This window comes from Loxodonta africana, chromosome 23 (assembly GCF_030014295.1).
Source record: "Loxodonta africana isolate mLoxAfr1 chromosome 23, mLoxAfr1.hap2, whole genome shotgun sequence".
Lineage (NCBI taxonomy): Eukaryota > Metazoa > Chordata > Mammalia > Proboscidea > Elephantidae > Loxodonta > Loxodonta africana.
In genome coordinates, this window is record NC_087364.1 from 21,696,415 (window position 1) to 21,717,813 (window position 21,399).

At 37.2% G+C, this 21,399-nt stretch overlaps 1 protein-coding gene across 10 annotated transcripts in view; it reads right to left on the bottom strand.

Moving 5' to 3' along the window:
* The window catches only part of CDK8 (cyclin dependent kinase 8), a 174,446-nt gene that overhangs the window by 65,835 nt on the left and 87,212 nt on the right, over positions 1 to 21,399 (bottom strand). For 6 of the 10 annotated variants that reach the window (XM_010593965.3, XM_010593964.3, XM_010593963.3 and 3 more), the window contains 2 exons: positions 6,547 to 6,657; positions 2,190 to 2,330 (listed from right to left, as the gene is read on the bottom strand). In XM_010593965.3, the coding sequence (XP_010592267.1) occupies positions 2,190 to 2,330; positions 6,547 to 6,657 (252 nt within the window). Of the gene's footprint in view, positions 1 to 2,189; positions 2,331 to 6,546; positions 6,658 to 21,399 lie in introns of those variants that run through there. The other 4 variants (XM_023553134.2, XM_064275332.1, XM_023553135.2 and 1 more) reach the window with 4 other exon arrangements.

Genomic DNA, 21,399 nt, shown 5'->3' on the forward strand with positions numbered 1-21,399 from the left:
AGAAAGAGCCTATCTAAAAGGGAGATAAAAGAAATTAGGCCTCTTAATTATTTTCACTGCTGTAGCTAGTACTATTACAGTGAAACCTGTGAGAGCGGGAACTAGACAGGACTGCCTTGTTTTTCCAGGTCTCACATGTTTTCTGCCTTTGACAGCGTGCAGTCTTACCATTTTTCTATCGCTCTCTATTAGTGTAAAATATTTGAGTTTTCCTTCTCTGACAAGTTTCTGCCTTACACGGATTCTGACTTTCGCAGGTTTTACTATATAAGTGGTTCAAGTGTACTCTATATTATTAACATAAAAATTTAAATATGCTTTAAAAAGTCAGTTTGTATTTATTCGATAAGCATATTTATAAATTGAAGAAAAACTGATTCAGAAAGAAAAGAAAACCTAGAGCTATCTTGGCATAACTGACTCAATGGGGAAAAAATGCCCTTTAATCACAGCATGTTATTCTTTCGGAGATCATAAAAATGGTCAGTAGCATAAAAACTGTAAAAAATTTTCCCTAACTTGACTCTACCCCTAGAGACTAAAATTAATTTTCAGCTTCATAAAGAGCACGTCTTTATGAGCATCCATCTTATTTCTGTTCTGTAAATCCACTGCTTGAAGTAAAATGTTGTAATCCTGTTAAAATTAAAGTGTACATAAAGGAAAAAGTTCTTTCAACCAAATTTCTGCTGTGTTATTGGTCCTAATCTCTAAATACTTTCTAGGTATAATAACTGGACATAAAATAAGTACCACTGTATGTCTTTCAAGGAAATTTATTGAAATTAGACGAAAAAAAGAGAAATCATGACACTGGAATAGCTAATTTGAGGGCCAGAGATTTACTGCATTAAACATTGCACAGCTTGGAAATAATGTCTGCATGAGGGGCCAGGTCAGGTCGCTCTCAAACTCTACATGGCTTTTTTCTCTATGTGTTACTAAAATACATGTGCTTAGAGACAAAATTACCATTTTCAGCATTGTGCTTATAACTGATTGAAAAGAATGCACTGTTAGAAACCTTTACTACAATTACTGCCTTTACAAAGAAAAGAATAATAAAAGCACTATGTAATTATATAATAAGAAAGGGCAATCTGAGGTTTAAATAATTTAAATTTATGAAGACTTATTGAACAATAATATCCTAGAGGGGGAAAGAAAGCATAAATCATTTTGCCACATAAAACAAAAATAAGAAAGCCAATTCCTGAAATTTCCAAATTCTTAAAAAGTTAATACACTTGAAAACAGCAAGGATTCTCAATAATATACGTCAATTATGATTAATAAAGGCCCTGGCCAAAAAATTGCAAACCAATAAAACAAACAAACCAACCTGTTGCTGTCAAGTCAACTGACCCATAGAGAGAGACATTACAGGATATAGCAGAACTGCCCCACAGGGTTTCCAAGACTGTAACATTTGCAGAAGCAGACTGCCACATTTTTCTCCCGCAGACCAAATGGTGGGTTTGAACTGCCAACCTTTCAGTTAGCAGCCGAGTGCTTAGCCACTGTGCCATCAGGGTTCCAACCAATTACCTGCTGCCATCGAGCTGACTCCAACTCATTAACGACCCTATAGGACAGACCAGAACTGCCCCAGAGGGTTTCCAAGGCTGTAATCTTTAGGAAGCAGACTGCCACATCTTTCTCCTGTGGAGCAGCTGGTGGGTTCGAACCGCTGACCCTTTAGTTAACAGCTGAGCACTTAACCACTGCACCACCAGGGCACCCCAACCAATTAGTGGGGTTGTTTAAAAAAAAAAAAAAAAAGCAGGCTGTATCAATGTATTCTTCTCTTAATACATAACCTAGTACTCAGTAGTAGGCTCCAGAAGTTTTGTTTTCAAGTTATTCATGAATATATCAATTTCTAGAGGATGTCTGGCACCTAAAATCAATGTAAAACAAATCAGCGCTTTATTTACGGACTCAAAAGCAAACAAAAGCTTAGGAAAACAAATATGTTCTTTTTTACTTCTGCAGAGAAGCAGGGTGTGTTATACACAAAGCACAGGGCTAGCCTAGGCTTTCAGCCTGTAGCACCTCCACTCCCTCCATAACGTCTGCAGGCCTGCAGCCTCAGCATATCATAACACACCGTTATCTACACACAAGTAGAAAAGTGTCCACCTGTAAATGCTTCTTTCCCACTGACACCCAACTGCAGATTGACTTACCAAATCCCTGTGCAAGACCCAGTTAGCGTGCAGGTAGTGAATCCCATCTAGGATCTGATACAATAGTGACTTCACCATTCCCCGAGGTAACTGAACTGGCTTCTTATTTGCTTTAGAAGCTCTGTGAAACTTGATTATATGCTGAAAGAAAGAAAAATATCAACAGAAGCTTAAAAAAGGAGAGAGGGAAAGACAATTTGATGTATATTTTCCTAACAGAAAAAGAAACATTCAGGGATTCCCAAAGATACTGAAAATAAAACTCCACATTCTGCTGAATAAAATAACTTTAAGATTTCCCAATAACTAAGGCTAAAATTTCATTTTCTAAGCCTATCACACAGAGGCTCAGAAAATAAATGATTATAACAGAGAAGCAGGTAATACTGTGAGTTTATTTTAAAAGAGTAATTAAAATTTACTATCTTTCAGAGTATACTTTACTCCTGTTATTTGGTAGAAATTTTCAAGAACAGAGTCTCTTTTATTGCGTAGTGCTGAAAAGGAAAACAAAACAAATTTCAAGATATACTGCTGGCTAGCAGGGACAGCATAGATATGGTACCTACTTATGACATATGGGTTATAAAGCAAGCAAGGAGGGAGATATTTCAATAAATACATATAAGGATGAAGAAATGATAACATGCAAATGAGCAGTTCACACTAGAAATAACTTAGAAATATGAAAGACTCAGATTAAAACAACAACAACAAAAACAGCCTTGTATCATCTACCATTCAAGTTTCCTAGGTATAATGGTACTGGACACCCAGTAAAACAAAATACCAATTAATAAATATAAAAATCACTTTATAAGTAAATGCACCTCAACTGAACAAGATCCAAAGTTTCAAATTCTCCTGACAGGCCTCTTCATTTTCATTAAAGCACTCTTCAACTGCAGGGTATCTCCGTCCTAGAGGGTCGCTAGGAGTCGGCATCGACTCGACGGCAACGGTTTTGGTTTGGATTTTTCTCTAAGTCAGCTAGAGTCAGCTCTGTCTTGAGCACCACTGTACACACCCTACACCTAGTGTTGTACAGAGCAGATTCATAACCAATATGTGTAAGTGAATAGTAAATGCATTCGGGAAATTAGTAAACAATTAAAATAGGCGTATGGCGTAACTAATGATGAATGAGTAAAGGAGTTTTATTTTCCAGAAGAAAAAACATACAGCCAAAAATACCTGGTGGGAAGGTAAAGTGTCTCAGTTGGTGCATATTCTATATGATCAATCCATGTTTTACTAGCAGCAGTGTGCTATTTCTAACTTTCTTCTCAATCTTTTTTTTTTTTTTTAATGTATTTAATGGCAGGCAAACAAAACAGAGCTACAACTCTTTAATAATCTAAAATGTCCTGTCACCTACCCTATGATGTGATGTGACAATCAAGTCTGCTCTCCTTGGGAAGAAGATCCACTGGCTTTCAAAGCTTAACACAAATATAGCACTTTTTTTTTTAATTAATTAATTAATTAATTAAATTAAAAGCTTTCAAGGGTTAAGAATGAAAGGAACAAGTATGTAGAAGAGGTAAAATAATCAATTCATTTACATTTCTTCGGTTAACATTTTCATTACAGTATTACAAGTTACTTTTTTACCAATATTTTATAACTGCAAAAAACTATGGTGGGCTAATTTCTTACCTTCATTTTCTTTATATTCCAGGGCTATATACCAAATATGTGGTATGTAAAACACCCAAGTATTCTGTTACCCATTGCTGTCTCACCCCCGCCAATGCTACTTCAACATTCCAATAAAATAAGAAAATTAAATGGATAAAGGAGTAGGTTTTAGTACAATTAATTATCTTTTGGTTTTCATTAAAATGAACTTTAAAAATACTTACTTGACTAAAATGAGTATTAATAAAAAAATAAAAAATGATGATAAAACTATCTATACATACCTGGCAATATTACATGAAACGTATTTGCTAATGTATAATCAATTCATACCTAGGTGTAAAATTAAATACTGTGACACAAGCCTGCTGTAAATCATACTGAATGCAATTCTATCTCCTATGCTTTATTGTGTTGTATTAAAAATCCTGTTTATTAACTAGTCTAGAAAATTTGCCCCAAGTTTGGATTACATAATTTGATTTCATTTTAGAGTCGAGTATGGTAAGTGTTCAATTTTTAATTAATAAAACCCCAGTTTGATTTGATTAGATTTCTTTTAAAATAAAAGAAGTTAAAAACCAAAGAAAGAAAAAATATATAATTTACAATCAACATGATCCATGGACAATAACTTCATAAAACAGAGAAAATTTCATGTGTTCATATATTTTCTTCTGCAAAACTACTCTGTAGGTAAGTTCTAAAAAAAAGTTCCAAAGAAATCACATTTAGTCATGCAAAATAAGTATCTACAAATAGATTGAAAATATTTCTTATGAATCTGAGAGCATATGAAACCCAGATTAGTTTCAATTTCTAAAACCTGTTAAAGTTAAAATTATGTAAACAAGTCTAATTCTGGAAATCAGCAAACAGTTTTAAACTACGTGAATTTGCTTTTAAACAATTTTATTGGAATTTGTTCTCATTTTATCTCAAGATTCTGTATATGGATTCACAAACTCAGGTGAATGAAAAATGTAAACTGTTTGTTACAAAGATTTCTAAAAAATGAGCCAGGATATTATGATTACTTATAGAATGATACTAGTATACATGTTTTTGCTCCCATTTATTTCAATAAAAGCACTGCCACATTAATTTAGTACATATAGGCCAATATGCAAAACATAATGAAATAGTTGAAAGACTTTATTAAATATCAGAAAAAACACAAAGTTCACAGTAGTGACGTAGTTATTATTGGTAATTTTGGGCTTTTTTGTTGTTTTGCTTTTTAAACTGTAATTTATGTTAACATGTTCTTCACACAAGGATGATTAGGATATAAGTTTTGTGAATATGCTTCAAAATTCTTTTACTATCATGTTATAGATGTTCACTGTATGTATAAACAAAATGGTATTTCAGATTTTTAAAAAATAACTGCTACAATTAATAAAGAAGTAAATTTTATAGTTACCCAAGACTTTTATAAATAACCAATTAAAAAAAAATAATGTGCTTTGTAAACTGCAAAAGATTGAAGGCAGATGTTTGTATTTCAGCTATTTAAAAAAAACTCACTGCCATAGTCGATTCTGACTCATAGTGACCCTGCAGGACAGAGGAGAACCACCCCATAGGGTTTCCAAGGCTGTAAATCTTTATGGAAGCAGACTACCACATCTTTCTCTCTTGGAGCAGCTAGTGGGTTTGAACAGCCAACCTTTCAGTTAGCAGCAAAGCACTCAACCACTCCGCCACCAGGGCTCTTCCTCAGCTATTTAAACAAGACAAATTTAAACTCTTAGTTTATAATTTGTATCATATAGAATCATTATTTCCATCATATTAACTAAACTAATAAATTGGTAATCACTCAATTTTGAGAAATCTTCAAATATTTAGTTGCTTCTGAGTACCTAAAAATATTCTGATAATGGGTCAGAGGCAGACATGATAATTAAAAGTCACAACAGATACTGGAATCTATTTTCATGCAATATCATATTGTGGTACAGTTCTCTACCCCAAAGAATTCTTCCCATTGAAGAGTACGCCCATTAAGTATAATACTTCATTATTGCTGATGAAAATAAAAAACATCAGAATAGTGAATATCAATTATGATAGCCAATAAATAATTAATAATAATTTTCTACATCATAGTGCATTTAGTTTAGAAAGCTTTCCAAATACAAAATTGTTGCTCAGAACAACCCTGTAAAAAAGGCAGGAAAAGTGTCACATTTTACAGGTGGAGTAACCACAGCTACAGGGCCATTAAGAGATTGGCCTAATGCTATATGACAAATAGCAGATAGAATCATAATTAGATCTCAGTCTAGTCTTTCAAATATAACATATTTTCCCCCCTACATGACAATACCACTCATTTTATATCCTTTTACTCTACAGGGGAACAGGAAATCAGCAGTTTAAAATTTACAACTAAATTATTATAGTTAATGTTTTATTTTCTCAGACTTTATAGCAGTGAAATTATACTGAATAGATGTTTATGATTTTTTAGATCCTATCATTTTCTTTAGTATCTGTTACAAAGGCCAAACTGATAGGATGAAAATGTAAGAAAACAAAAGCAAAATATTCTAGTCTTGGTAACGCATCAACTACATTCTATATGGTTACTTCTGTTTCTAAAATGGATGTCTTTTCATAGTAAGATGAACTCCCAACTGTATTTAGCCACTCCCAACAATTTCGAACTGAAAGTAAGGGCTCTGTGTCTACCAGCAATTCACCTTACCCAGAGGTCATGCTCAGCATAGTCAAACAGAAGCCACACTTTCCTATCAGCATGAGAAAGAAACACCTTTTGAAGAGAGATGACGTTTGGATGCTTAAGCTCTCGAAGTAACTGCAAAACAAAGAGGATCCATTACATCTTTGCCACAAAAATAATGTTGAAAAACCATACCATTTTGTATCCTTTTAATTGAAAGGCAATACAAACCCAACAGTATTCAATTTTAAAAATCTAATAGGTACCACTGCAATTTTCAGGTGTTTTATACAGGTGTCGCTATGAGTCGGAGTCGACTCGATGGCAGTGGGTTTTGGTTTATACACGTGTTTGATTAACACATGAGGAAAAATCAGTGGGGAAAAGCTATTTCGGTAAAAGATGTAACTGAATGAATCTATGTTTTGACACCACGTGACACTAAACTTAAATCTATGGCCCGTAATCCTTTTAAAAATACATCGAAGGCTAATCCCAACACTAGAAAACAAAACATTCCTCAACGCCAAATTATCGAATTAAAACTAAGACCTGTAACTCAGCAAGATACAGTATCTGATTCTCAGGCACTTCAATTACACAGTAAAGTTGGTTAAAATTTCATGACCTTTTTCATAAAATAGTTAAGTAATAACTTATACAGATAGAAGCATCCAAATAATATACATTTTCAGGGGCTTAATCTTTCTTGTCTCCTAAGAGGTTTTTTGTTTTTTTTTAGCCTTGTTTATCTATATCTAATAACCAAACTGGCCCTAATAATCCACCCAGGTAAAAAGCACCTCCACTTGCAAAAAAAGGGACAAAAAGCTTCTCATGAAGCCTGATACTATGCTTTTATCAAGTAAAACAGACGTACATGTGCTCCAAATACATGATAGCCATGTGAGAAAGTGAAGGTCTTAGAACTTACAACATCAGTCAGTACCTTTTGTAGATCGCTGCCACCAAAACAAGAACCATTATATAAGGGGTCAATCCTTAGCTTGAAGGCTGCTCGGAGGCTTCAGCAGAGGAAAGGTTATGAATGGACTATATGTTAAGTCACTCACGTTAAAGATTGCTTCTTTGGGAAGAGTGATAATATTTTATTTAGGAGCAAGATTACATTCATATCAGATTATGTATCTCCATTTTTAGAATGGAAACCCTGGTGGTATAGCGGTTATGTGCTACGGCTGCTAACCAAAGGGTTGCCAGGCGCTCCTTAGAAACTCGGTGGGGCTGTTCTACTCTGTTCCATAGGGTTGCTATGAGTTGGAATCGACTCGATGGCACTGGGGTTTACTTTTAGAATATAATTTTCAAATTTATGAGACTTTAGGGATTACACACCAATCCTGAGAAACCCAAATACCAATATCTAAAATTGACCATTTCCTTATTAATAAAGAAGGCAAAGAATCCGATAGGGAAAACCTAGACTAGGGGATCGCCCAGGATCATGTGGCTGGTTAGGAGAGCTACAGCTGGTGCTAAGTCGTCTTAGTTCTAGTTCAGTGGTTTTTCCGTTACCTCACAACTGGAACACACTTGTAAGTGAGACATCTATTTCAAATCCTTTCTGGAAACTGGCATCGTATAAATTCAAACAAACAAGCGAACAAATTCCAAAGCTTTGGCAAAAGTTCTCTCCAAATACTAAAAAAAAAAAAACTAGAAACCTATATATAAAGCTATTCTTAGATGTCTCCTCAAATTCACCTCCAAGATCAGGTTTAGCTCCTGTATTAAAAAAAGAAAACAGCAACAAACATTTTACTGAGTGCTTCCTAGGTGCTGAGTATAGTGTTAAGCACACGATAAGCATGACCTCACTCCCTCATGAACTAACCATACAAAATATTCTTCACACTACATCTAGCAGTTAGCAGCCGAGAGCTTAACCACTGGGGCTCCTCCTGTTCCTACAGCCTAGGAAACCCTATGGGGCAGTTCTACTTTGTCCTATAGGATTGCTAAGAGTCAGAATTGATTCAACGGCAACAGGTTTGTTTTTTGTTTTCTTTGGTCTAGTAATGAGCACTGGCTTTGTATTTTAAAAGTTAATTAATTTTAAAAGATTTTTAAATCCTGGTTCTACCACTTCCTAGACATGTGACCTTGAACAAATTATTCAGCCTCCTTAAACTACCAAGTCCTCATATGGCAGTCTGCTTCCGTAAAAATTACAGATTTGGAAACCCAGTGGAACAGTGCTACTGTATCCTAGAGGGTCATTATGAGTTAGAATAGACTCGATGACAACAGTTTTTTTTTTTTTTTTAATTATTTTTAATCTTGACAGAAGCAGGCTGCCACATTCTTCTCTTGCAGAACGGCTGGCAGGTTCGAACCACTGACCTTTCAGCTAGCAGCTGAGTGCTTTACCACGGCACCACCGGGACTCCTTATTCATACCTACTATGGCCTAATACATCCCAAGATCTAATACTCTGGGAGACTAGCTCTCTTTACAATCCAGAGACACATATATTTTAAATATGAACAAGGTTGTGAACACCACACTGCATCACTAGCCTCCTTGCATGCTGCTTGGCACTGGCTAGGCACTCAGTAAGTATCTGGTGAAGATCTGAATAAATGAATGCACAAATAAACAAAATATGCAGATACACTTAGGGATGTCATACAACATACACGTTGACTTTCGACCTATAAGCAAAAACTGTTTTCACCATAAAACCAATCCTTTTTTAAAAAATAACCTCTCTTAAAATAAGACCATCTAACTAGTCAGACAACAATAAATCTTCAAAGGTAATGATTTTACAATTGAAGTATAATGGGAGGGTCCCTGGTAGCACCGTGGATAAGCATTCAGCTACTAATCAAAAGGTCAGTGGTTTGAACCCACCAGCCACGTTGCAGGAAAAAGCAAGATGTGGCAGTCTGCTTCTGCAAAGGTTTAAAGCCTTGGAAAGCCTATGGGCTAGTTGTATGTAACTGGAGTTGATTAGACAGCAATGGGTTTTTGTTTTGTTTTGATTTGGAAGTATAATGGAAGAGTTACCCACATGTTAGGTGATTTTTTTTAGGGAGACATATTAGGAGACAAGTCACCTTGAGATTAAAAAAAATGTTCACTGTAGGATTGGAAGATGAAACGGAGAATCTCAGTAGGGAATTGCCTCTAAGTAAATATTGATACTGCAGTACTTCCAAAAGACCAGTCAGCTATGCTGCATTTAATAGGCTAACATTCATTAAAAGCCTACTGCATGACAGGCACTGTGGTAGATGTTATGACAGGTTCCAGGGGATATAAAACGTCTTAAGGTCTCCTGCCGAAATCCTCTAACCAAACCACGTGCTGTCCCATTCACTCCAACTCAGAGCAAAACAGTGGTCCACAGGGTTTTCAACGGCCAATTTTTTCGGAAGTAGATGCCAGGCCTTTCTTCTGAGGCATCTTGGGGTGGACCTGAACTTGTAAGCTTTCGGTTAGCAGCCCAGAGCTCTAGTAGGTGACAAATGCAAGTAGGCAGATAACACTAAATCTGTGACTGGTAACAGCAGCAGTGGTAGATAACATTTATTAAGAGTTTATCATGTCCTAGGAAATATTCTAAGCTCCTCATGATAACCCTTTGAGATACCCATTATACCCATTTTACAAACAAGGAAACAGAAATGCAGGGAAATAAAATGACTTGCTTTGGGTCCTATGAGAAGTAAGTGGTAGAGCCAGAAGAGCCCTGGTAGTCTGCTAGAGTCTTTACTACGTGTCCTGCCATGTGGCTACTGCGCTGACACTTGGCAATATTCCACCGTTTTCTTCTTGGGTGAACAGAACTTTCGCATTTCCTGACCCCATACAGAGCCCACATCATGGATGTGCCTATTTCTTAAGATTTCAGAAATTATTCTTTGCCTTTTTGAAGATTTACTTTAAAAATTTTTTGCAAAGGGAGAGTTTAAATTTATACAATAGTTTCTTTTACAAAAATCATCTGTATTTCCCTAATTCTACTGGGGAGAAAAAAATCTTAAAAATTTCCCGAGTACTAAGATCACTGCTAAAAATATAAATGTTTTAACACAGCGTTCACCATAAACTTAATTCATTCCAACTGTTACATAAAATATTACATTTAATATGAACTCGCAGTGCATAATAAAAAATAAATTAATATGTAAAAACCAAATCTTGTCATAAAATACCACTTACAGTAGTGAGTGAGAAAGTAGGTAAGAAAACCTCTAATAGTCTCAAAATAAAACTGATTTCTAATTTAAAATTTTCAAAACACTACCAAAAAATAAAATAAATTCTAAATTTATGCCACAGCTATGATGATACCAAAACCCATTGCTGCTGAGTCGATTCTGACTCATGGCAACCCTACAGGACAGAGGAGAACTGCTCCATAGGGTTTCCAAGAAGCAGCTGGTGGATCTGAACTGCCAACCTTTTGGTTAGCAGCCATAGCTCTTAACCACTGTGCCACCAGGGCTCCTAGCTATGATGGTAATTGAGTTAGAACACTGTAAAAGCATAAGAAAAAAATTACTTCAAAAGTATTTCAAAAAAATTTTAAGGCTTTCTAACCTTTTCTTCAAACTCTTGCAAGTTGATAAAAATAAAAGCTGATGTTCTTAGGCGAAAGTTGAGGTGAGCTTTAAAGTAGAGGCCAGAACTTTACTTCTACCTTCTTTGTCAACCTCTTTAGAGTGCTTATGATTCACTAGAGGAGCCGTGGTGGCACAAAGGTTAAGTGCTTGGCTACTAACCAAAAGCTTGGTGGGTTCGAACTTACCAGCTGCTCTGCAGGAGAAAAGAACTGGCAATCTAAGCTGTACAAATTATAGCCTAGGAAACCCTATAGGGCAGCTCTACTCTGTCACATGGGGTCACTCTGAGCTGAAAACTGACTCGATGGCACCTAACAACCTAATAATGGTTCACTAAAGCACGGTGCGAAAGCCACAAAGCCAAAACAGCTCCAGCTCACAGAATATTCTAGAAATGTAAAGCAGTGTACAGAACAAACCACTTATAATACCATGAGGATGAAAATATGTAATGTTCTTAACTTTAGTAGAAATATACATTATATAAAAAATTCTACAAGTTTTTTCCTTCATTTCTACAATTATTTACTAAACAAGGACTAAGTGCCAGACTCAGTACACACTAGTGAAGAAATGTGTTATAGTCTAGTGGGCTTAACAGATAATAAATAATAAACAAGCAACTAACAAATAAAAAGAAACCTCTTACAATTTGTAATAAGTGCTATGAAAGAAACAACCTGGGTGCACTCACAGAGAACAATGAAAGTGAGGTGATGGGCTGGTTACAGAGGCCTTCTCTGAGCAAGTTTTAATAAATGGAGAGGAGGGAGGCCAGATAAAACTTGCCAGAAGTGATGGGATTTTTTTTTTAACTCTTTAACTTTTTAGTGTAGAAAATTTCAGAAGTATAATAAAATAGAAATAATAGTAAAATGAATCTTCACGTCTTATTATCCACTCATAGTCACTCTTGCTTTATCTATATTTACCTCCTCTCCTCCTACCTCACTCCGGATTATTCTGAAGTAAATCCCAGACATATTGTTTTACCTGTAAACATTTCAGTATGTATAATATATGGGCTCTTTTCTCTGATCTCAGTGAAAATCAATTAGAAATCAATAACAATAAGTTATCCAGAGAACGCCTGCATACTAAAAAATGAAGCAACATATTTCTAAATAACCCATGGGTGGAAAGAAAGAAAAAAATCAGAAAGAAATTAGAAAATATTTTGTACTAAATAATAACTAAAATAAAATACAGCAAAATTTGTGGGATGTAGTAGCTAAAGCATGGCTCAGAGGGAAATTTATAGTTTTAAATACTAAATTATAGAAGAACAGTTTAAAATCAATGACTTAAGGTTTTATTTTAAGAAGGTAAAAAAGAAAAGTAAGCTCAAAGTAAGTAGAAGGAAATAAATAATAAAGACCAGAACAGAAATTAGTGAAATAGAAAACAAACAGCAGAGTACATTAACAACCCCAAAAGCTGGTTCCTTGAAAAGATCACCAAAATTCATAAACCATTAGCTACAATAATCAAAAAAGCAAAACGACAAAAAATAGAAAATACAAATTATCACTATCAGGAATTAGAGAGGATGTCATTACAGAACCTACCATATGAAAGGATAATAAGGGAATATTATGAACAACTTTATGTCAATAAATTTGACAACTTAAATGAAATGAACTAATTAAATAAAATATACAATGCATCAAACACAAGGAGAGGTGAGGCCAAGATGGTGGAATAGTCAGATGCTTCCTGTGGTCCCTCTTACAACAAAGACTGGAAAAAACAAGTGAATCGATTATATGTGACAATCTAGGAGCCTGATCATCAAGGACAAAGCAGAGGAGTTGGACTGAGCACAGGGGGAGGGAGAGATGGTGCAGAAGCAGCAAAGAAGTGCCAGTCCTGAGGTAGCTGGCATCCTGCTGGCTGGGTTGGGTGCCACATGTGTGCTAAGGCAAGCAGTAGCACTCGGGACACATTTCACCACAACGGGAGAGAATGGGCGGTAGAGAGTCTGTACAAGCCTCCAGAGCCAGGAGGAAGAGGCATTGGACCTGCAAAAGTTAAGCCAAGCATCTAACCCTACCACATGGGGTCAAAATAACCCCTCCGTCTCCAGATTTTCACAGCAGAGAAGTGCCACTTTCCCCTCACCTACCCTCCTTCCCTGTTGCACTCCAACCCCAGTCCAGCAGTATTCAACAACTGCCAAGCCCCTAAACTATCTGCGCCCAAACCAGTTTCACAGCTTTAGGGGAAAAAAACCCATTAAGCCCCCTAAGCTGGGAACTCAGGAATATGTGCACCCAAACCAGTCTAAAGGCTTCAAAAAATTGCCATGTCCCCTAAGCTGGGAACTCAGGGCAGGCACTGCCTCTTTGCCCAGGCATTGGCATGAGAGATCCATGGACTTCTAATGCCCTTCATTCCTGCCTAGACCTGTGTGGGCCAATTCAACACCACAGGCCCTCATTAATGCCAAGCCCCCAAAGCCGGGAACTAAGGACTATCCACGCCCAAACAAGTCTCACGGCTTTAAAAATCATCATGCCTCCTAAGCTAGGAACTCAGGACAGGCACTGTCCCTTTGCTTTAGGCACTGGCATGAGAGGTCCATGGACTTCTAACGCCCTTCATCCCTGCCCAGACCTGTGTGGGCCGATTCAAGAGCCTAGGCCCTCACTAGCATAGAACGACAGGGCATAAACCTGAAGCCTATATTCAACTGCAGCAGTCAAGGTGGGATTTGTAGATTTATGATATTTGACACGGCCCTGCCCATTAAGCAGGATCCTTACGCACCCACATCAGGGGCCTAAGGGCTGGTGGTATCATCCATTCTATCTGGCCACCCATAACAGGGGTCAGAGAATAAGTGGTGCTTCCCAGTCCTTACAGCCAACAGCACTGGGTGTCCAAAGTCTAGCTGCAAAGCTCCAGGGGACAGGGACAAGCCTTCCACCCAAGTCCTCAGGGGCAGTCATCACCCCCTGCCTTGCTCAGCACATAAGTCCCTACTGCAGCCAGATACCAATGCCTGCTCCAAATGCCCCTATGTGGCCCTGCCCGTATAGGACTGTAGGTGAGAGTCTGCAACACACACTTGGTGACCAACAACCTGGACACATGAGCTGACTCCACACAAGAAAGGTGAACAGATTCCTGGGCTCACACACCTAGTAGGAGCTCTAGCCACCTGGTGACAGGATGTTAGAGTTTCAAAGATGCCAATGGCCAAAGCAGCTCACATGTCCACGCTACTTGGGCATATCAAAACAAAACAGAACAAAAATGTATGACACAGCAAGCAAACATAAGATAAATAAATAAAATAACTTATTGATGGCTTGGAGACAAGAGTCAATATCAAATCACATAAAGAAGCAGGTCAAGATGGCTCCACCAAGCAACCTAAACAAAGAACCAGGAAAACTTCTAGAGGAAGAGAAGGTCTTAGAGTTACCCAAGTTAGAATTCAAAAGATTAATATACAGACCTCTGAAATCAGGCAAAACTCAGACCCAGCCAAGGAACACACAGTCAAAACAATAGAGGAATTTAGGAAAACAATACAAGAACAGAATGACAAATTTAACCAGCTGCTAGGAACCAGAGAGGAAGCAACTAAATCGAAAAGATTAACAATAAAATTCCAGAATAAGACAACTCAACAGAAGGTCAAAGGAGCAGAACTGAGGCAAAGGAAGTCAGATTAGTGAGACTGAAGAGAAATCCCTTAACACCAATTTATTTGAGGAAAAATCAGATAAAAGAATTTTTAAAAATGAAGACACTCTAAGATTTATGTGGGACACTAGCAAGAGGGATAACCTATGGGTGATTAGAGTTCCAGAACAGGGAGGGGGGATAACAGAAAATACAGAAAGAATTGTTGAAGATTTGCTGGCCGAAAACTTCCTTGATATCGTGAAAGATGAGCAAGTATCTACCCAAGAAGCTCATCAAACCCTACACAGGGTAGATCCCAAAAGAAAGTCACCAAGGCATATTATAATCAAACTTGTCAAAATCAAAGATAAAGACAGAATCTTAAGAGTGGCTAGCGATAAACAGAAAGTCACCTACAAAGGACAGTCAATAAAACTAAGCTCTGAATACTCAACAGAAACCATGCAGGCCAGAAGTTAATGGGATGACATACATAAAGTCTTAAAGAAAAAAAACTGCCAACCAAGAATTCTATATCCAGCAAAACTGTCTCTCAGATATTATGAAATTAGAGCATCTCTAGATAAACATAAGTTAACTTGTAAAAACCAAACCAAAATTACAAGAAATATTAAAGGGAGTCCATCAGCTACAGAACCAACAATATCAGACACAGCCCAAGACTAGAACACATGACAGAATATAAAGACTTAGCAAACACAAAATCAACAATAATGAAAAAGACAAAAAGAAAATACATGAAGAAAAACCACTCAGCACAGAAAATTAAGTGAAACAAAGAAACTGTTAACACCATAAAAAAACACAAAAAAGGATGGCAGTAAACTCATACCTATCAATAATTACACTGAATATAAATGGATTGGATATGCCAATAAAGAGATGGAGAGTGGCAGAATGAAAAAACATGATCCATTTGTATGCTGCCTACGAGAGACATACCTTAGACTCAAAGACACAACAAACTAAAACTCAAAGGATGGGAAAAATATATCAAGTAAACAACCACCACAAAATAGAATTTAAACCAAATTTCACTACAAAGGATAAGAAAAAACACTATATAATGATAAAAGGGACAATATACCGGGTGGACATAATGATAATAAATACATACACATGCAATGACAGTGCTCCAAAATACATAAAACAAACTCTAACAGCATTGAAAAGAGAAACAGACTCATCCACAATAATAGAGGGAGACTTCAGTACATCACTTTCAGTAAAGGACAGAACATCTAGAAACTCAATAAAGACAAAGAAGATCTAAATGCCACAATCAATCAACTTGACCTCATAAGCATATACAGAACACTCCAACCAACAGCAGCCACGTATGCAATCTTTTCCAAAGCACAGGAACATCTTCCAGAACAGGCCACATATTAGGAGACAATGCAAGCCTTAACAGAATCCAAAACACTGAAATATTACAAGCATCTTTTCTGACCATAAAGCCTTAAAAGTAGAAAGCAATAAAAGAAACAGCCAAGACAAAAAAATCAAATACATGGAAACTGAATGACACATGTAACCTGAACAACACCTTTCTCAACAACTATTGGTTTACAGAAGAAATCAAGGATGGAATAAAGAAATTCATAGAATCAAATAAGAATGAAAACACACCTTACCAGTACCTTTGGGACATAGCAAAAGCAATGTTTGTAAGTCAATTTATAGCAATAAATGTATACATCCAAAAAGAAGGACCAAAATCAAAACATTAACCCTACAACTCAAACAAATAGAAACAGAGCAGCAAAAGAATACCTCGGTAAGGAGAAGAAAGGAAATAATAAGGATTAGAGCAGAAACAAATGAAATAGAGAAGAGAAAAACAACTGACTAAGTTAACAAGACTAAAAACTGATTCTTTAAAAAGAGCAAGAAACTCAATAAACCATTGGCCAAACTGACAAAAGAAAAAAGCAGAGGAAGCAAATAACCTGTATAAGAAATGAGATGGGCAATATCATGACAGATTGAACTAAAACAAAAAGGATCGTAACAGAATACTATGGAAAACTATACTCCAACAAATTTGAAAACCTAGAGGAATTGGAGAAATTTCTAGAAACACATTAACTACCAAACTAACACAAACTGAGGTAGAAAAACTAAATAAACCCATAACAAAAAAAGAGATTTAGGAGGTAAAAAAAAAAAAAAAAATCCAACAAAAAAGAAGCCCTGGCACTGAGGGCTTTGCTGGAGAATTCTACAAAGCTTTCAGAGAAGAGTTAACACCAGTACAACTAAAGTTATTTCAGAGCACAGCAAAGGAAGGAATACTTAGAACTCATTCTATGAAGCCTGCATATCCTTGATACCAAAGCCAGGTAAAGACACCACTAAAAAAAAGAAAATTACAAGCCAATATCCCTCATGAACATAGATGCAAAACTCCTCAACAAAATTCTAGTCAATAGAATTCAACAACACATCAAAAAAAAAAAAAATCATCAGGACCAAGAGGGATTCATACCAGATACGCAGGAATGGTTCATTAGAAAAATAACCAATGTAATCCATCACATAAATAATACAAAAGAAAAGAACCAAATGGTCTTATCAATTGATGCAGAGAAGGCATTTGACAAAATCCAACACCCATTCATGACAAACACTCTCAGCAAAATAGGAAAAGACAGGATATTCCTCATCATAATAAATGGCAATCATATAAAGCCAACAGTCAACGCCATTCTAAATAGAGTCTGAGAGCACTTGCCTCGAGACGGGAACCAGACAAGGATGCCCTTTTTATTACTCTTACTCGACACTGTACTAGAGGTCCAAGCCAGAGCAGTAAGGAAAGAGAAAGAAAAAAGGACATCCAAATTGGCCAGGAATCAGTATCACTATTCACAAATGATAGGATCTTACACACAGAAAACCCCAAAAAATCCACAAGAAATCTACTGGAACTAACAGAAGAGCTCAGCACACTATCAGGATATAAGATGAACATACAAAAAAGAGTTGGATTCCTCTACAACAACAAAGACAACTTTAAAGAAGAAATCACCAAATCAATACCATTTACAATAGTCCCCAAATGTGCAGGAATAAACCTAATCAGAGAGGTAAAAGACTTATACAAAAAAAGTACAAGATACTACTGCAAGAAACCAAAATAGACCTACATAAATGGAAAAACATAAAAAGCTCATAGATAGGAAGACTCAACATTGTGAAAATGTCAATTCCACCAACGTGATCTACATACACAATTCAACTCTCATCTGAATTCAAACAGCATTTTTTAATTAGAGAAACAAATCACCAACTTCATGTGGAAAGGGAAGGGCCCGGATAAGTAAAGCATTACTGAAGAAGAAAAACAAAGTGGGAGGCCTCACATTACTTGATTTTAGAACCTATTATACCACCACAGTACTCAAAACAGCCTGGTACTGGTACAACAACAGATTCATATACTAATGGAACAGAATTGAGAACCCAAACATAAATCCATCCACATATGAGCAGCTGATATTTGATAAAGGCCCAAAGTCCATTAAACGGAGAAAAGACAGTCTCTTTAATAAAAGGCGCTGGCATACATGGGTATCCATCTGCAAAAAAAAAGGAAAAAAGAACCATACCTCACACCATGTACAAAAACTAACTCAAAATGGATCAACGACCTAAATATAAAATCTAAAATGATAAAGATCATGGCAGAAAAAATAGAGACAATGCTAGGAGCCCTAATACATGCCATAAACAGAATATGAAACATAACTAACAATGCACAAATGCCAGAAGAGAAACTAGATAACTGGGACGTCCTAAAAATCAAACACTTCTGCTCATCAAAAGCCAAACAAAAGAGTAAAAAGACAACCTACAGACTAGGAAAAACTTTTGGCTATGACATATCTGATCAGGGTCTAATCTCTAAAATCTACAAGATACTGCAACACCTCAACAACAAAAAGTCATATAACGCAATTAAAAAATGAGTAAAGGATATGAATAGACACATCACCAAAGAAGACATGCAGGTAGCTAACAGATACATGAGAAAGTACTCACAATCACTGGCCATTAGAGAAATGCAAATCAAACCTACAATGGGATACCATCTTACCCCAACAAGGCTGGCACTAATCCAAAAACCACAAAATAATAAAAGTTGGATTGGCTGTGGAGAGACTGGAACACTTACGCACTGCTGGTGGGAATGTTAAATGTTACCACCACTTCGGAAATCAATCTGGCGCTTCCTTAAAAAGCTAGAAATAGAAATGCCACACAATCCAGCAATCCCACTACTAGGAATACATCCTAGAGAAATATGAGTCATAACACAAATAGATATATGCACACCCATGTTCACTGCAGCACTATTCACAACAGCAAAAAGATGGAATCAACCTAGGTGCCCGTCAATAGAAGAATGGACAAATTATGGTACATACACACAATGGAATATAACACAACAATAAAGAAGAATGATAAATCCGCAAAACCATCTCACAACATGGATGAACCTAGAGGGCATTACGCTGAATGAAATGAGTCGCAAAGAGACAAATATTGTATGAGACCACTATTTTAAGAACTCAAGAAAAGATTTAAACATAGACAAAGCGGGGGCAGGGCTAAGTGCCGGACTAGTCAGATGTTTATGGCGAACCCTCTTACAACAAAGACCAAAAAAAAAAAACAAGTGAAAAGATTACATTTATGACAAGCTAGAAGCACTGAACATCAAATGCAAAGTCAGAAAACGGACTGAACAGCAGGGGGAGGGAGAGACAGTTCAGAAGCGGAGAGGAGCTGCCAGACCTGAACCGCCAGCAATGCTCGGGCACCAATCCCAGAGGCGGCTGCGGTCGGCTGGTGGTAACGTTTGGCTGCAGTTTCCTCAGGGAGAAACATTCAGCCGCACAGCCTACTCATAACTCTGGAACCAGGGAAGAACAGTGCTCTTGACAAAAGCTAAGTATTTACGTATATCTTACCACACCCCTGCCCCAAAGTGGGTTCAGTGGCTGCTGATTTCCCTGCACCTGAGATAGGTCCTGTTGCACGCTCTGAGCAATTCTCCCAGACATGGAGAAACAATAAATTCACAATTGGGGAAGAGATAATCTGCCAGCTCCACCAACCTGGGGTGCTCAGGACAGAAGCAGTTCCTGTTCAGGCATAAACGGTCCATGGACTTTGAATATGTTTCCTCCCTGCATGAACCTACTCATTCCTATTTCAGGAGAATGGGCCCTTGTTGGCAGGCTGCAACTGTTTCAGCTTTGAGGTGGAGAGGTGGGTGCTTGATATTTGACACTGCTTTGTCTATTAAACAGGGTGCTTACCTACCCACATCAGGGGCCTAAGGACAGGTGGCTCTACTCAGGCCACACAGCCACCCACAACAGGGGTCCAAGGATAAGTGGTGCCTTCCAGTCCTTACAAACAAAAGCACTGGGCGCCAGGGTCTGTCTGCAAACCCCACCCACCTGTGTGCTACAGGGAACAGGGATGTGCTTTCCTCACAGACACTGAGGGGGCAGTTGTTAGCTCCCTGCCTTGTTCAGAGCATGACCCCTTGCTGCAACCAGATACCGGTACCTACACCAATCACCCCTGTCCCCTACGACTGTAGGACAGAGCCTGTAACACACACTTGATGACCATCTACCAGGACAACTGAGCTGAATCCATATAAGAAAAGTGAATGGACTCCTAGGCTCATATACCTGATGACAGTTCTAACCATCTAGTGACAGGACATTAGAGCTTCGAAGGCAAAAATAATCAAGCTAGCTCACTCGAACAACCTATGGGGCATATCAAAACAAAACAAAGCAAGAAGCTTGGATACAGTAAGCAAAAATAAACTACTACAATAACTTACTGATGTTTCAGAGAAAACCAGTCAATATCAAATCACATGAAACAGCAGACCACGATTGCTTCAACAAGCTCTCCAAAAAAAAAAAAAAAATCAAGGCATCTCCTGGATGAAGGAAACCTCCTGGAATCACAGGAAGCAGAATAAACAAAAAACCAAACCCAGTGCCATTGAGTCAATTCTGACTCATACTATACAGAACTCTTCAAGACATAAGGAAGGACATCAGGCAATACACAGAACAAGCCAAGGAACACACAGATAAAGCAGCTGAAGAAATTAAAAAGGTTATTCAAGAATATAATGAAAAATTTGATAACCTGCAAGAATCCACAGAGAGACAGCAATCAGAAATTCAGATTAACAATAAAATTTCAGAATTAGACAACTCGATAGAAAGTCAGGCGAGCAGAACTGATGAAGTGGAAGGCAGAATTGGTGAGATTGAACATAAAGTACCTCCCACCAATATACTTGAAGGAAAATCACATAAAAGAATTTTAAAAAATGAAGAAACTCTAAGAGTCATGTGGGATTGTATCAAGAGAAATAACCTACAAGTGATTGGAGTACCAGAACAGGGAGGGATAACAGAGAATACAGAGAGAATTGTTGAAGAGTTGCTAGCAGAAAACTTCCCTGATACCGTGAAAGATAAGAAGATATCTATCCAAGATGCTCATCGAACTCCACAAAAGGTAGATTTTTTAAAAAGTCACCAAGACATATTATAATCAAATGTGCCACAACCAAAG